The sequence below is a fragment of the Lissotriton vulgaris genome, chromosome 2_2, assembly GCF_964263255.1.
Source record: "Lissotriton vulgaris chromosome 2_2, aLisVul1.2, whole genome shotgun sequence".
Taxonomy (NCBI): Eukaryota; Metazoa; Chordata; class Amphibia; order Caudata; family Salamandridae; genus Lissotriton; species Lissotriton vulgaris.
Window position 1 is genome coordinate 192352241 of NC_141688.1, and position 18199 is coordinate 192370439.

The following is an 18199-nucleotide window of genomic DNA, read 5'->3' on the forward strand; positions in this document are numbered from 1 at the left end:
AACCATTTATAGACTCTTACCTCCTCTAATCATCTCACACCTCTTACTATTCCTATCCACAAAACAAGCCTTTCTAGACCCTTCCTTCTGACTCTTCCCCCTCCCTTTTACTCCTCCTACCGCTAAGAGCAGCAAAACAAGAAAAAAGGTTTCTAAATCCTTCCCTCTATCCCTCCACTACCCTTTCCAATCCAAATAACAACCTAACATGTCCACCACTCAAATTAATTTCATATTTCACTATACTAATTTACCACTAATCCTTTAAGGGTTCTGGAGAAGTGTGCTACTGGCGAAAAAGGCGCTTCATATGGGGTAGCAAGCACTATGTAAATGCCTTTTTAATTAAATACCACTACATGGCAGGCCGGTATCTAAATGACCTCTGGGACTAACCCTGCCAGCGTACACGCAGTCCAAGCTCTACGCCAGCGCCATCACCTCTGGGACTAACCTAGCACACACAGCCCAAGCTTTACCACCGCCTTCCCCTCTATGAATGTTCATTCACATACTGAACCCACCAGTGCATGCACAGCCGGTTTCCACCAATATCACCACCTCTGTGAATGCCGAGCTGCAGTTTAACTTCTCAAGCCCTACCCTGGCGCCATCACTGCACTGAATGTTGGGAAGCAGACTAACCCCTGCAGGAAATGTGCATCCAATGTTCTCTACCAGCACCATCACCGCTGTGAATGTTGAGAGACAGACTAGCCCCAAAGGCGCATGCACATCCCAAGCTCTCTACCAGCAGCAGCACCGCTGTCAATGTTGAGGCACAGATTAACCCCAGCAGCGCATGGGCATCCCAAGCTCTCCACTAGCACCATCACTGCTGTGAATGTTGAGAGACAGACTAGCCCGAAAGGCGCATGCACATGCCAAGCTCTCTACCAGCAGCAGCACTGCTGTCAATGTTGAGGCACAGATTAATCCCAGTAGCGCATGCGCATCCCAAGCTCTCCACTAGCACCATCACCACTGTAAATGTTGAAGCACAGATCAACCCCAGCAGCGCATGTGCATCCCAAGCTCTCCACTAGCATCATCACTCCTGTGAATGTTGAGAGACAGGCTAGCCCCAGCAGCGCATGCGCATCCCAAGCGCTCTACTAGCACAATTGCTGCTGTGAATGTTGAGGTACAGATTAACCCCAGTAGCCCATGCGCATCCCAAGCGCTCCACTAGCACCATCACTGCTGTGAATGTTGAGGCACAGATTAACCCTAGCAGCGCATGTGCATCCCAAGCGCTCCACTAGCACCATCACTGCTGTGAATGTTGAGAGACAGGCTAGCCCCAGCAGCGCATGCATATCCCAAGCTCTCTACCAGCAGCAGCACCGCTGTCAATGTTGAGGCACAGATTAACCCCAGCAGCGCATCTGCATCCCAAGCTCTCCACTAGCACCATCACTGCTGTGAATGTTGAGAGACAGGCTAGCCCCAGCAGCGCATGCACATCCCAAGCTCTCTACCAGCAGCAGCACCGCTGTCGATGTTGAGGCACAGATTAACCCCAGCAGCGCATGGGCATCCCAAGCTCTCCACTAGCACCATCACTGCTGTGAATGTTGAGAGACAGACTAGCCCGAAAGGCGCATGCACATCCCAAGCTCTCTACCAGCAGCAGCACTGCTGTCAATGTTGAGGCACAGATTAATCCCAGTAGCGCATGCGCATCCCAAGCTCTTCACTAGCACCATCACCACTGTAAATGTTGAAGCACAGATCAACCCCAGCAGTGCATGCGCATCCCAAGCTCTCCACTAGCATCATCACTCCTGTGAATGTTGAGAGACAGGCTAGCCCCAGCAGCGCATGCGCATCCCAAGCGCTCTACTAGCACAATTGCCGCTGTGAATGTTGAGGTACAGATTAACCCCAGTAGCCCACGCGCATCCCAAGCGCTCCACTAGCCCCATCACTGCTGTGAATGTTGAGGCACAGATTAACCCTAGCAGCGCATGTGCATCCCAAGAACTCCACTAGCACCATCACTCCTGTGAATGTTGAGAGCCAGGCTTGCCCCAGCAGCGCATGTGCATCCCAAGCGCTCCACTAGCATCATCACTGCTGTGAATGTTGAGGCACAGATCAACCCTAGCAGCGCATGCGCATCCCAAGCGCTCCACTAGCATCATCACTGCTGTAAATGTGGAGGCACAGATCAACGCTAGCAGCGCATGCGAATCCCAAGCGCTCCACTAGCATCATCACTGCTGTGAATGTTGAGGCACAGATCAACCCTAGCAGCGCATGCGCATCCCAAGAGCTCCACTAGCACCATTACTGCTGTGAATGTTGAGAAAGGCTAGCCCCAGCAGCGCATGCACATCCAAACTCTCTACTAGCACCATCACCACTGTGAATGTTGAGCTACATATATTAACCCTGCTTCCTAGGGAGGTACGGTCCTGTCTGAAAATTGAAGTGTCACGTCATCAAAGTGAGTGAGGCTTCACGAGCTATGACGACAAATTGGACAGGGTGAGATACTGACTGGCACCAACATTTAGTCAAATCAGAGCATATACACTTGCTCTCAGCCTGTCCCATTTCTAAGATTGATAAAAAGAGTATCCTTGACTTGGGTAATAATTAATTAGCACGTTATCAGTCTTATAGTCAGAGAGCAGACAAATGGTACCGGGAAGTAATTTATTATGTTATCACATCATTAACCTTGGGACCATGTCCACTGTACAGACCCTTACTAAGGTGTGGGGAGTGTTTGTTAGGAGGGAACTAAGTGAGTGAGTTCAAACTCCTGCCTTGAAAGTCGAGCAGGATTCCTCCTGGCCTGAATGTACCTGGCGCCAAAGAGATGAGCTTTTTTTAGGTGTCCTAAATTATATCATGACCAATCTTGCCAGTGATTCAGAAAAGGGGGTGGTGATGAACAGAGTGTCTGAATTAAGCAGACCACTCTTACCCAGTCCAAAGATCAGGGCTTGATCCATCACCGTTTTTTAGCTCACTGCACCATCCCAGCTCAGAACTTGGCTAGATGCAAATTAGTCTGACCCTGGCCCAGTGCATCATGGGAACAGGGCAGACCAAACTACCAAGCCAATTCTTATACTGGGAAGGAAACAAGCTACCGGGGACCGGTTTCTGGCATTTCAGCCGTCTTCGGCCCGGCTTGCTTGAATCCTGATGGTGCAATGAGCTAGGGACTCACATCTGAGTATACCCTTCCACGCTTATGGTGGACAAAAATGATTCAGAAAAGGGGGTGGTGATGAACAGAGTGTCTGAATTAAGCAGACCACTCTTACCCAGTCCAAAGATCAGGGTTTGATCCATCACCGTTTTTTAGCTCACTGCACCATCCCAGCTCAGAACTTGGCTATATGCAAATTAGTCTGACCCTGGCCCAGTGCATCATGGGAACAGCAGCACATGCACATCCAAACTCTCTACTAGCACCATCACCACTGTGAATGTTGAGCTCCATATATTAACCCTGCTTCCTAGGGAGGTATGGTCCTGTCTGAAAATTGAAGTGTCACGTCATCAAAGTGAGTGAGGCTTCACGAGCTATGATGACAAATTGGACAGGGTGAGATACTGACTGGCACCAACATTTAGTCAAATCAGAGCATATACACTTGCTCTCAGCCTGTCCCATTTCTAAGATGGATAAAAAGAGTATCCTTGACTTGGGTAATAATTAATTAGCACGTTATCAGTCTTATAGTCAGAGAGCAGACAAATGGTACCGGGAAATAATTTATTATGTTATCACATCATTAACCTTGGGGCCATGTCCACTGTACAGACCCTTACTAAGGTGTGGGGAGTGTTTGTTAGGAGGGAACTAAGTGAGTGAGCTCAAACTCCTGCCTTGAAAGTCGAGCAGGATTCCTCCTGGCCTGAATGTACCTGGCACCAAAGAGATGAGCCTTTTTTAGGTGTCCTAAATTATAACATAACCAATCTTGCCAGTGGGCATTGCTGCCAACCCAGCATCCGTTCACTCTGCCTTGTCTGGGCGCAGACCCGGACTTGTGATAGATCCTGACTGTACAGCCCTATTTGGAATGGTGCAACATGAAGGTTCACAACAAAGCCAGTAGTTGTGCGCTTCTTTGAGGACTGTCGCGTTTGGGGCCCTTCTATGCTGCTCCCCTAGAAACTCAAACAAGGAGTTGCATTGTTTCTTCTGAGCCTTCCATGCCGGTTTCCTAGAAAGTCAAACAAAATATATTTCACTGGCCCTTGTGAGCTGGTTTCCTAGAAGTCATGCAAGGGCAGGCTGCAGCCCTGTCTGGAGAGTCAGGAGCTGGCTTCCCACCCAACAGATGACCAGTGCAATTACCCTTCCTTCTGGACATCCTCAATACAGCCATCATCAAGCCATCAACTTCCTATCCCCAAAAATTGGTGGTACTGCAAGCGTAATAGTGAACTAGACGAAGCCTGTGCAAGCTATCACCGGTCAAAAGTTAATACATAACCATTCAAGCAGCACAACAGTCACATAAACCTTTATTTCCATCAAAAAGGATGAGACAGTCCGGTCACTCCCAGTTCCCATAATGCAGCTGGGCATAACCCGAGGCTATGTTTGCAACCACTCCCTGTACAATGCCTCCTAAGGATTCTGGCCAGTGGTTGGTCACTATTCAGGAGGTGGGGTGCTTGGGGAGCATTTTATGGAAACCACGCAGGTCTGGATGCCGAGCGGCACCTATATACCCAGACACACCCTTGCCAAGTATTCCACTGGGTGCCGAATCCAAGTCCTACTCTTGATAGGAGTGGATGAATGATCTCTTAGCATTGGTGCAAGATCTACTTCCTTCACTTTCCTGATTGTTCTGTTTGCTCTGACGCTACACAGGCTGCAAAGTATCCGTTGACACCTCTCTTGGGGGCAAAACATGAGGCATCAATATGAAGTAATACATTACATATAGAGTGTTTGTTCTCTATTAAATAATTAATTAATTGTGTGTTTGTAATGCGCTAGAATCGACACCCGAAGGAGTATCTCTGCGCAGTAGACCCCTGGGGAACCCGTCCTGGCTTTCCCTGCGAGATGGTCCCTACTGGGTATCTCCAAGGTGAAACCAGGCATGGAGGGCCGTTGCGGAGATGAGGCAAGCTAATGCCCAGAGTTGCCGAGTGTGATCCCTGGTTAGAGTAGGCACTGAGGTATGAATTATCGAGTCCGCTGACCCTGGTCCACGACCCTGCCGCGTCGGGAATTGAACCCTGGTCCCGGGCCGTCCTCTGCTCCCGGGTCTGCTGCCTCTAACCAGTGAGCCACACCACTCCACTGCATTGTTTAACTTTGAAAGAAGCAGTAGGACATCTACGAAGAAGAGGAATGAGATATCAGAAGTAATAGAGGATTGCCATCAAGATAAACTATTGCAGGTGACTAAAATGTGATTTAATAGAGGCAGCATAACTTGAACCATCATGGGTTCGAATTTCACTTCTGAAGACTAGCACACCCCCATAATGGATGTTTACAGAACCGCTTGTTTTCAATTTACAATCCTGAAAGCGTCTCAAACCACATAAGAACCAAAGCCTCCGCCGAAGCAAAAAAAGTTTTCTAATCTCTGTAATTTGGCATCTATTTTTGGATTACGATCCCTTGCCACAGGCGAAGTAAAGGTTGGACTCCTTGTCAGCCAGAGGAGCTCAAGCAAAGCCGAGCAAAAGTCGCCGTCTTCAAGCTGCGAGGACCTGTCCGCGACAGACCACACTTCGGATTATAAGGCGCGATTTTATCCGCTAGAGGCATTTTCTCTGTTAGCATGGCAAGTGCATCAGCCAACAGACAGTTGAAGGACTTTGTTTCAAGAATTTTATGTTGGAGTGTGGTTTCAGCTTCGAAGTGTGCCATCACACGTCTTGCTTGAAGTTCATGCATCTAAACTAGGGTGGCTCCGAACGGCTAGGGCGTTAGCATCTTACAAAAGATCTCCGGGCTCATCAACGGAAAAGAAAAATTGATTAGGAGTAGAAATCAGTTGTCAGATTTAAAAGGTCATGCAAGCTTAGAGGTCTCTGTGAAAGCAGCTCCACTATTACAAGTTTACATGTCCTGTTAAAGGTTATAAACCCTACTTATGAAATTCTGCAGCTCACACTCGGTCATTAAGAGCACCTTGGTCAGATCTTGGTAAAACAACAAATTATCAAGAGTTCTGCTGAAGTGTTGTTCTTTTATTCCACTTGCACCTTCCTTGATGAAAAAGTATGTTCACGCTTGTCAACTTCGACCACCTGACATACACCAGTTTTCTGGTCCTAGAAGTAAATGTGTCACTTAGGGAAACTGGTCCTAACACCTTATTCTATTCAGACTTAATATACACAAGTTGAGCTTTGTATTTTGTCAGAGTACTGGAGAGGAGTGGGACTAAAAGAAAGAGAAAGTATGAAACCTCCCCGAACGGCCCTGTGCACTGATGTTTTAAATAAGCTGATGCAAGTACAAGCAGTCCAAAGTGTTGGCACATCTTATTCACCTCAAAGACAAAGCAAAAGAAGAGACCGTTTCAAATTGAGAGAAAAAAAGGGCTAACTGGTCTACCACATCCAATGCCGTTCGGACTCCACATTAAAGCAGGAGTCACTTCATTTTCTAGATGGCCAAATCCGTGGGTGGTGTTTAGATCTGGTAAATTATCAAGAGTCAAGTCCTTGTACATCCACCAGGACCCAGGTCAGCCACACCCAGCATAGATCACAGACTTCCAAGGAGAAGTCACTGGCTGATGTCAGTAAGGAGTGTACGCCTAGAGTTGAAATGCTCCCAATATATTCTACGCATGGAGGGGATCATCAGAAAGTCAATGACTACTCAGTAAGTGCCCAAAACAAAGTATAGTGAATTTGACCGAATCTAAGCACTTCTGTGAGCAGAAGTCCATTTTCAGAGTCTGGTTATGCGCCCCTTACTCAATGGACTGCCTGCAAACACACCTCAGAATGTCTGTAAACTATGCATTAAATTTGAAACTAATCTAATGCTGATTCTTTAGTGACTTATGGAATCCTTAGAGGAACCCTGCCCCTATTATGTGTTTCCATAAAAGATCACATGGCAGTATTGGTGTCCAGGAATAGTTATGCTTCCATTGTTATTGCCCCATTATTTGATAATCCCAACTTCTGTATCACCACCTCTCCCCAGAAAAGAACTTTAACTTGGAATGTGCTTTGAAGCAACCGCTGGGATGCAAGAGTGTTATACAAAAACAAGAGAGAGTGTGTGTATATATATATATATATATATATATATATATATATATATATATATATATATATATATATTTTTATTAACGAAATTGCAATTTGCCAAACCTTTTCTAGGCTTTGTTTTTTTAACAGACAATTTTCAGAAGTAAGTACAGAAGCTAAAAGCAGTGATTTCCAAATCAACACTGCCTTACTAAGAGAGGTATGGGGTTTTGTTTCGATTTGGAAACCCGATTCAAAGTTTAAAAAAAGCCGAGACAAATATTAAATGCACGGAATACAGTATGGAAAATGTACAAAAGTAGCCAAAAAAGCACCTAGGACAAATTATAAAGTAGAAACATATTTCAGAGCAAGAGAGAAACAAAAATGTAGACAAGGTTCAGGTGATGTAGAGCAGTGGAATGTCAGTAAAATAAAGTGAACCTGCGTGCAATCTAGAGTGAGAAAACCATGCCTGGTTTACTTATTGAGTGCATAATAGTAATCCTCAGAAAACGCAAAAGTCAATGATGCATAGACTCAGTCTAGTGGAATGATAGCCGACGTTTCGACCCTATAGAAAGAGTCCACAGGCCTTCACAGGGCAGGCGGAGCATCAGTCTAACACCCTTAATATCAGTTAACACCGACTCCTTTGGGTAATGTTTGCGCCATATAAAATCACATTTAAAAAAATAAGTTCAGTCTCACGCATTCTACATTGCATCCAGAGTCAAAGTAGGCATCCACAGATCAAAATACTGCATTTGTCATTGAGAATCAATAAACTGCAAAAAAAAAAAAAATAAATAAACAGCCACAAAAGGTTTAGTAGAATCACTGGTCAGGTAAGTGAATGGGCACAACAGGAACACGTCAAATTCCTGCACCGCAATCACAACTATACACGTCAGTTTAGCGTGGCAATGAGATGGTACGGTCTGCTCATAGTAAGGAAAAACATGACACTAAAAACGGCTCTGAGGTTACATCATCTTCAATTATTTGCACTGCTTTTCTAATTGTGGTATTTATTTTATTTATCCATAAAGTTTTATATAGCGTGAACTAGATCCCGTAGGATATCAGAGCGCTAACAGAATTTTTTATCGAGTGTATTGTGCATCGAAGGACAGCCGGCCTATTTCACATAAATTGCGAGCCAGAGACAACTAGCCCCAGATTTGGGGTTATAATCCCAAACTCACCTTCGCTACCACAACAGATCAATCTATATCGATTGCTACCACACAATCGATTCAGACTCCTATCAGAGAAGCCTGCTCATTGCCAGATATTGTTCAAGAGTTGCCGCACAACATACAAGGCACCTGTCCCCGGGCGGCTGGCGCACTTGGCTAAAAGTCGATGTCTTAGTGTTCAATGGGTCATCCTAGCATGAAGTGAAGAGGCCGACAACCCCAGGTTAAAACAACACAAGATTTCCTACAGTGACGTTCTCTTAAACTGTTTGGACATTTTTGAAAGCTCAGCTTTTACCAGAGCACTTTATCAAATGCATATACACAACCCCTTTGCTGCCTGTACTACCCATGCAGTAGCCATACGGTTTATGGATCATACCTTGCTGTCAATAAGGACCAGGGTGTGCAATAATAAAACCTCTACAAAGAATAAATAAAGGGGTTGCGGTGAAGTGGGCCACCTCCTTTTATGTAAAGTAATCTTCCATTACTGCTTGGATACACAAAATAGAATGTTGCAAGCCACTAGGATTGCGCAGGCCATCGCCTCCAGTCATCCTAATCCCCACCCGATGAAACGAAGAACGACATTGGTCTCTGCAGACTCTGGGTGGGAGCCAATCAGAAAGCCTTGGCCATGGTCTCATCAGGTGGGACCAGTGAATGTTAATCTGAAGTCTGGAATTAAACCGCCATCTTGTGCAGCAGTAAAGGGCCAAGTTTCAGCCTCCAGGGCCATTGATAAGCAGCCTTCAGCGATGAATGTAGGTCCGCTGTGTACGAAACCAGCCCGGCAGCGCCTCAATATGGTGCCATTGTACTAAGTTTGGTGGAGCACTTACGGTGAACCCTGGAAACGTAAGCAAACACCTTGGAGACACCCAAACTGCCGCTAACAGGGAGTCTGGGCCGAGTAGGTTCAAGTGAGCACTTCATGGCATGAGAACAAAGAAGCCACACTCTCTGCGCCCCGATCCCAAAGCAGGGAAACATCAATGCAACCGCAGCGAGAAAATGAAAACATGAATTAAAAAGCAGTCAGGGAGAAGTCTCAAAATAAAACAAAAGCAGAGGAATTTCACTGGGTTCTCTGCATACTCAGCTGTCATGTGTGAGTATAATATCACTGAGAAACAGAACCAAACTGAAAACGTGTCCTCGGGTACTCAAAAACTTCAGAACGCAACTCTACATTACTAGAGGCTGTGACGGAGCACAGAACTCCAGCACCTGAGGGTATGTATTCATAAGGAGCACTTTCTAACCAACAAGCAATCACCCCATCCAACTCAATGACTGCATTGACAAGGAACACTTGCTAACCCACAATCAATCACCCCATCCAACTCAATGACTGCATTGATAAGGAACACTTGCGGGCCAACTCCCTCCCAGTCACTGCAGCCACCTCAATGACTGCATTTATAAGGAATACCTGCTGACCTACTCCCAGCCGCTTCACTAGAATTATGCGATTTTTCGGCCACACGGATTTTTGCATAATTCAAGATTTGCCAAATTTGCCACATAATCCATCATCACCTGCATAATCTGCAGAATTTAAGGGACAAATAATTCTAGCTCAAACAGTTAAAAAGATACTAAAAATGCTGCAACACGTGATGCCATGCATTGAAAGGCCATTTGCAAAGCTTGACTGGTCACACTTGTTGCTTATGGATGTATTCGGGTGTTAAACTGGTACAAACGAGGTGCAGCCAACGCCCAGACAGTGTTACCATGTTTAAAAATGACAAAATAATAATGTAATACTATTACAAAATGTGGCACATTGTGCTACATAATGTGCCTTTCTTGCCACATAATTTACACTCCCCTGCCACATAATTTGACCCTCTCCTGCCATTGAATCCCAGTGGCACTGGCTTTATCTCAGTCAGAGTGCTTCAGTGGGCATCCTGGGTCTGCCTATGGTGAGGTTTTGAGGGACACCCCCACACATGGAGGGGGCATCAAAACAGACCTTCGGTGGCCTTCCCAAAGGGTCTGTGGCGTGTGCTAACGGTGCAACACCTCCTGTGCAACACACAGCACACGCCTACCTAGAACATGTGCTGGCTGCTGTAATAGAGACATGTCCTCCATTGAATATGGCCACGCCCCATGCAAATGAGGGATCGCCCACTTTACAATGCACCAGCGACAGCTTTGAGGCCACGTGATGGCTATTATATGCAGGGCTACTGGAATGATGCCATTCTGCGGCGTTTTTTGTAAAACTATGGATTTGCCACATTTACTACATAATCAGTCCCCTGCTGCGTAACGAGCAGATTTTAACTAAAACAAAAATATTTCTAGCTCAAAGGGATAAAAAGTTTCTAAAAAGGCAGCAACGTTTATCGATGTGCAGTGGAAGGCACTACGCAAAGGTTGGCTGTTCAACTTTCAGCTACTTTTTACTGTGTTTTGGTGTGAAAATAGTACTAATGAGGTGAATTGCGGAACAGTTGTATCTCATTGATATGATATATTTGTTGCACTTGCTTATTCGTATTATGGACCGCCTTGGCTAACTTGGAATTTCTACATATACCTCAATTAAATGTGTCCAAAAAAAGTAGCCTCCCGCGGTAGCTAGGCCTGTTACTAGGCACTCCCCGATGGCAAATACATTTTGGATGACTGGTGCCAAGACACAGGCTCCGAGGTCATCTTGCCATGTGGCGTCACCGGTCGGGTTCAACCGGGCAAAAACCAGTCTAGAGCGTCTTTTGTTTGGTTTAGAGGGGGCAAGTCACAGTGGGTTGGCCTAGACCACCCATTTTGGGATGAGACCAAGCTGACTGCATAGGACTGTAATGGAACAGACGAGCTAAAGAGGGATGCACTGGAAGCCTCAGTGATTACCAGTCACAGAGACCAATGGATGGATGTTCGATGCCAAAAGCAACAGTAAAGATGCTAAAGAAACTAGAAATCTGCGTTCTGTGGGGAGCACCCAAGATCTTTAGCAATGATCTTCAAAGTGCAGCTACTGTGCTGCCAAGTGCCAGCCCTAGGCATAATTACCATGGAGGGAAGGGCGGAGCAAGCCTCAAGCAAAGTCTTTTATTCCAAAGAGCTATAATTTCAGATTCATAGGAATCCAATGCTGCGGCGCGGCCATGCGCGCTCCATAGGAAATGCAAAAAATAAAGAAGAATCAAGTTTAAAAGCATTTGGGTAACTCTGGAGTGGATGTTTAGAATCCTATCAACACTAAAATAATTGAACATACCTCTTGTTCAAATTCAGAGTAGATTTTTTTGTTTTGTTACTACAATGGGCTGCAGAGGGAAACAATTATTTAATATTTCGTACATTTGGAAAAGAAACTACTTTTTGTTGGTCTATTTAACATTGTTCAACCCTCCTAACTTCAATATAAACAAGCAGTGGCAAAGCCAATATAAGTCTGGCTTGTGTTTGGAGTCCTGGGTAAATCAATAAAAAAGCCTGCTGCGGTGAAAACAAAGAAAATGTGACTGCGTTATCTAGACAATAATTGAATGTTGCATTATTCAGAGTATTAGGTTATGTCAGACAGTCTCTCATGCATTGCAATGTAAGCACCTCACAGGTGGCACAAAGATGCCCTCAAAAAGCCAATAACATGAGATGAGACAAACACTTCTGTGGGTGGAGCCAAGGCCCACTTCATGCATATTTTACAGAATTGGTAACATGCCTTGGAACATGATATTCTGTCTAGCCAGGCCATAAAATTACAATTAATATTTATATAAAAATATGCAATTAAAATGCATTGTCCTAGGTGCCTAATGAAAGGCCTAGCAACCTCTGAAAAACGACTAGATTGAATTGACCATGTTCAAATTCTAGTTACATACCTACTTCCTGCGGTAAGTAATTTCACTTAATTACCCTACCCGCTCACTACAGAGAATACCTGTACTAATATCCCATAGAAATGCACAAATAAAATTGTGAATATGCACTCCGGGAACAACGCCTCACCTGCACATCGAGGTTCTTCCGAGACGAGGCGGGCGTGTTGGCGTAGGAGCTGATGGAAGAGCTGGTGTTGATGTCATCCGTGCTGAGGTTGTCGATGGTGTCGCTGATGCCACTGCTGACGGAGCTGCTGTCGTCCCAGCTGAGGGAAAAAAGAACAGATCTTAAAACCTCCATCGTGAGCCCAGAAGCAGCATATATCAATGAGAAGGGAGGGTCACCTGGACCTACTGTACAACACTTCCCAGCTCCCCCAGCCCAGACTCCAGATGAGCAGTGGACTCTGATGAAATGCTAACCTCCAAGTACCACCCTCAAACCAGGCTTCCTGTACACTGCTAAACTCCAAGTACCACCGTCAAACCCTGCTTCCTGTACACTGCTGCAAACAGAGCCTGCAGGACCTTTCTTCACGCTGTTGTGGCGCCACAATCTTGTATTTTTCAAGCTGACCCAATGAGAGATTCTTCTGACTCAACCGATCACGCTTTCATCTCTCTCATTATTTGTTGTAGATTTCTAAAAGCTTCTCTCCAAACTCATGACCTAATTGAACATCCACTTTCATTGTTGTCTGGCGTCCCAACTTCCCTCATTGACTGCCATCCCAAATACTATCGCTGCCCAATGCGCTGACCTCGCCATGTCACCGGCCCTATCAATTCATTCCTCACTATTGTGGCTCACCTAGTCTCCTGCCATCCCAACTCAATGCGTCCCCATCATTCCAATTTACTGCAAGCACGGCTATTCCAACTCACAGCGTCCCCCACCATCCCGTGCCTCGACATTCGAACCCACCCAGTCCCTTAACTTCCCAATCCACCACGTCCCCCGACATCCCAACCCACCCCTCGACATCCCAACCCACCCCGTCCCTTGACATCCCGGCCCAACCTGTGCCCCAACATGCCAACTCACTGGGTCCCATGACATCCCAACTCATCTTGTTCCTTGCCATCCCAACTCATTGCATACTCTTCCACCCCAACTCACAGCGTCCCTTGCCACCTAAACTCACCTCATCTCAACCCCTGCCATCACAGTTCACGGCGACCCCGCCTCATCTCAGCCCCTGCGATCCAACTCATCATATCCTCTGCCATTCCCTCTCATTTAGTCACATACCACCCCAACTCATTGCAGCCCTTCCATCCCACCTCGCCCTGACCCCTGCCAGCCCACCTCGCCCTGACCCCTGCCATCCCTTCTCACCCTGACCACTGCCATCTTACCTCATGGTGTCTCCTGCCACTCTACCTCACCTTGTCCCCCCATCCCAAATTATCTCATCCCCCGCCAGCTCAACTCCGCTCGTCCCCGCCATCCCAACTCAGCTCGTCCCCCGCCATCCCAACTCAGCACGTCCCCCGCCATCCCAACTCAGCACGTCCCCCGCCATCCCAACTCAGCACGTCCCCCGCCATCCCAACTCAGCTCGTCCCCCGCCATCCCAACTCAGCTCGTCCCCCGCCATCCCAACTCAGCTCGTCCCCCGCCATCCCAACTCAGCTCGTCCCCCGCCATCCCAACTCAGCTCGTCCCCCGCCATCCCAACTCAGCTCGTCCCCCGCCATCCCAACTCAGCTCGTCCCCCGCCATCCCAACTCAGCTCGTCCCCCGCCATCCCAACTCAGCTCGTTCCCCGCCATCCCAATTAATCTCGTCCCCCGCCATCCCAATTAATCTCGTCCCCCGCCATCCCAATTAATCTCGTACCCCGCCATCCCAATTAATCTCGTACCCCGCCATCCCAATTAATCTCGTACCCCGCCATCCCAATTAATCTCGGCCCCCGCCATCCCAACTACGCTCGTCCCCTGCGATCCCACATGTGCTCGTCCCCTGCGATCCCACATGTGCTCGTCCCCTGCAATCCCACGTGCTCGTCCTCTGCAATCCCACGTGCTCGTCCCCTGCGATCCCACATGTGCTCGTCCCCTGCGATCCCACATGTGCTCGTCCCCTGCGATCCCACATGTGCTCGTCCCCTGCGATCCCACATGTGCTCGTCCCCTGCGATCCCACATGTGCTCGTCCCCTGCGATCCCACATGTGCTCGTCCCCTGCGATCCCACATGTGCTCGTCCCCTGCGATCCCACATGTGCTCGTCCCGTGCCATCCAAAATCATCCCATCCCACACCATCCCAACTCATCCTGGCCCCCGCAATCCCAACTCTCCATTACCTGACCATCACCACTCTTCTCGCTCCCGCCCATCCCACCTCATCTCCTCCCTGCCATCTCAACTCCCCTCATTGTTTACTATCCTAATTTATCTCATCGCCCACCATCCCAGCTCCCCTCCTCCCTGCAATACCAACTCATCCCATTATGCACATATTTATCAAGCTCCTGACTGAGTGATGTGGTTTTTGAGACAGCCCAATGGTGATTTGCATAAGGCTGGTCAGTCTTTATTGTGGCAAAAACTCAATGGACCGGACAGCAGCCCAGAGTATTCCCAGTGCCTGAGATTAATGCCAACATTTCATCTATCGCTTGCGTTCTCCTCGGCGACTGCTGCTCCTTGGTGCTGCTGGGAGACTGAGCACCAACACTCTCTGTGGGGCGCCCAACACGAGAAGCTACCTTGGGATGGAGAGAGCTGTGTGGCCATCCAACCTCTACCTAACCCGAGCGTGTGTGCTCTCAGACACCCGTCATCTGCATGTTTTCCTTGCAGGCCTTTGCAAGATATTGCGCTCCTCTGTCGCTTAGGAGTGGTTTTGCTCTTTGAAAGCAAAAAACACTTGCAAAGCCTTTAGATTTTCATGTTACTATGGCATAGTTTTGCCAGTGCTTGTTTGTGTGCTGCATCATGAGCAAAAGGCAAAAACATTTGAAAAATGTACGCAACAGAAAATAATACAACCATTTTTGAGATGCGTTTGCTCGACTCCTAGTCCTTCGGCGCCACTTACCGACAGATTTCAGTTGTAAGATAACCCCCCACTCCCCCATGCATTTCAATGGAGGCAGAAGGACAGGACCAGCCAATAGAACAATGGAGGCGGAAGGACAGGACCAACCAATAGAATAACGGCAAGACTGAGATACTCCTGTGAGTAGATTCAAGCTGTGATTGGCACTGTCTCAAACCTATGGGTGGTGATTGAGGAGCAAAAGGAGCCTATGGTTGAAGCAACCAGACCCAAAGCCCCTTAAAGAATGTAAAGAACACAATATGTCCTGTTCACCATGAACAGCACAAGACCCATACTCATCACACCTGATGAGCGTGTATACCTCAGTGAGGCTACGCACAGCCACAGTTACTCAACCAGAAACCTTTGCTAAAGACATGTTGGGTGTGAGAAGCAATGCATTCTGGATAAATGACCAGCGCAGAATGTTTCTTTTGTATCGAACACTCCAATGTTTTGCCTTTTTCTCATTTCATTTTTACTCACAATAACAAAAAGAGAAAGCACTTTATTGTTAAGAAGGTATACACGAGCGCAGCTACATCGTGAAGGTGAGCCATGTCTTGCGACATGGGCCAATGCTGGCGTGCTACAAGTAGCAGTCACTTTACTCTTTTTTTATTATTTTTTTTTAACACGAGATGTTGTGAACGGACCAAACTATGATTCCGCTAAATCAAGAACGTAAAGGTCCACTCCAGGTTGGAATTGATATTTTCAGAGCTAGAAAATTTAAGGCGGGATCAACGTGGAGCCAGTGTTGGAGCTCCTCTCTAGCTGAGGAGGATAAGCAATGGAGTAACCACCTGTGAATGCTTGTGGTCAAGGAGAACCAGATGAGAATGTAAATCACTCCTAGAGATCCAAGAGGTTTATCAGTAGAATGTTGAATCCAGAGGGACCGGGACACCTCGGACAATGAAGAGCTCAAAGTGGGTCCATTCGGGTACACCACATGTTCATATCTTGAAAGGGTAGATGACTCTACTTTGAACAGGTAACAGTTATTTCATCGCAAGCGTTACTACGCCTGCCAGTACCCCGCCTGCCCTTGCAACGCGAAAGGTGTGTAGCAGGTGGTAGAAGGTGTTGGATTTAACGCCAACACCTTCCCTACTGTTGCACACACTGTAGTTGGAATAGTAAATTAAAATATTCCAACTTTAAGCGCACCCCGACAGCAAGTTGGGGTAAAGATTTGCGTTAAACTGCATGAGGGGTAATGGCATGCGTTTTAACGTCATACAGCCCTTTGTACCTGCCTTCTCAAAACAGCAAATGTGGAGCTATTGCCCTGCAAGAGGCAAAATAGCCCCCACCCCCCAACACATACACAAAAATAATTTTAAGGCAAAAAATGTTATTCTAAGTAGTATTTTTTTTTTTACTACTTTATAGGACAGGTCCTCACTCCTCTTGCCGTCAGTTGCAGCTGTCCAGCCTCCGCAGCAAAGAAAGAGTTAACTGGGATTCTGGATCTGGCCAGCAGCCTCCTTTGGTTATGAACCTTCTTAAACATCTACCACTTAGATTCTTACCGGAGTGGTGTGGCTCACTGGTTAGAGGCGGCAGACCCGTAAGTAGAGAACGGCCCGGACCAGGGTTCAATCCCCGACGCGGCAGGGTCGAACGGACTCGATAATTCTCGCCTCAGTGCCTACTCTAACCAGGGAACCCACTCGGCAACTCTGGGCATTAAGCTTGCCTCATCTCTACAATGGCCCCCCACAGACGCCGGGGATGCCTGGTTTCACCTTGGAGATACCCAGAAAGGGACCATCTCACAGGGAAAACCAGGACGGGTTCCCCAGCGGTCTTCAGCGCCAGGATACTCCTTGGAGTCACAGTGCGCTTTACAAGTACACCCACATTTACAAGCACCCCAGCCAGCAGGCGCAGCCCCACAGCATGTGTAGTTCAAATGCTTGTAGCTCAAGTCAGAAAAACTTGCTTTGGCAGTTCTTACAAGCAGATCCTGTGGGACAGAGATTCAAGTTAGATGGGAGGGGGCAGCTTTGACAGAGCCCCTCTAATAGACATTGAGGGTTAATCTTGCACAGACAGGAGGCAGCTCTTCATTCTTCTTCTGCAGGCAGGTTCTTAACTCAAGTCGGCCATACCAGGGCTTTTAAAAGGGATATCAGGATTGACAAGGCTAGAGGTCCACAGTAGAACACCTATCTAGTTCCCACACTCTACACCACCACCTTTAACTACAGTAAGAGGTGTTTCGTGTTGAGAAAGAGTAACATGCAACACTTGAAATTTATTTGCAGCACATATCTAACATGATTGTACTTCTAGTAAGTGAAGCAAAGCTGTCTTAGGCCCCCAGGCCTTCCCACTCCTCCAGCAGCAACCAGTTAAATCCAGACCACTAAAGGGGCATTTCACCCCCTTCTGCCACAGAGCACCATCAGGACAACTCAGACGCACCAGATTCTGGAGTGGATCGTGTTGGGAAAAGGCCTAAGTGACACCAGACCCACTCATGGGCAAATGTCAGGGCAGAGCCCACGCGGTTTGCTCCCAGGAATTTATTTATTTATTTTATTTATTTCAAGGGTTTTATATAGCGCTGCTGGACCCTGGAGTATCAGAGCGCTTTACAACAGGAGTTAGACATCTCCTGGGATTGCGAGAGATCCCTTTGATACTTTGATCTGGTAGGTGCCACTGCGCCAGCCCCAAGCTGTGAGTAACCCATGAACTCATGCCAACTGGCTTGGCACACACATTTCTCTAACTACCACCAAAAGTGAGCGAGGACACTAAAATCTGCGTGTATATGCTTTCCTCAGGACAAGCTACCCGTCACCAGGATGGCAGCTCTCTGGTGTTTTCCAGGGTTCTCCCATAGATTGGAGCCCGAGTT

General features: G+C 47.2%; 1 protein-coding gene across 10 annotated transcripts in view; it reads right to left on the reverse strand.

Moving 5' to 3' along the window:
• The window catches only part of NAV2 (neuron navigator 2), a 669134-nt gene that overhangs the window by 118969 nt on the left and 531966 nt on the right, over positions 1-18199 (reverse strand). For all 10 annotated transcript variants that reach the window (XM_086959512.1, XM_086959519.1, XM_086959517.1 and 7 more), the window contains one exon: positions 12399-12537. In XM_086959512.1, coding sequence (XP_086815638.1) covers positions 12399-12537 — 139 coding nt within the window. The remainder of the gene's footprint in view (positions 1-12398; positions 12538-18199) is intronic.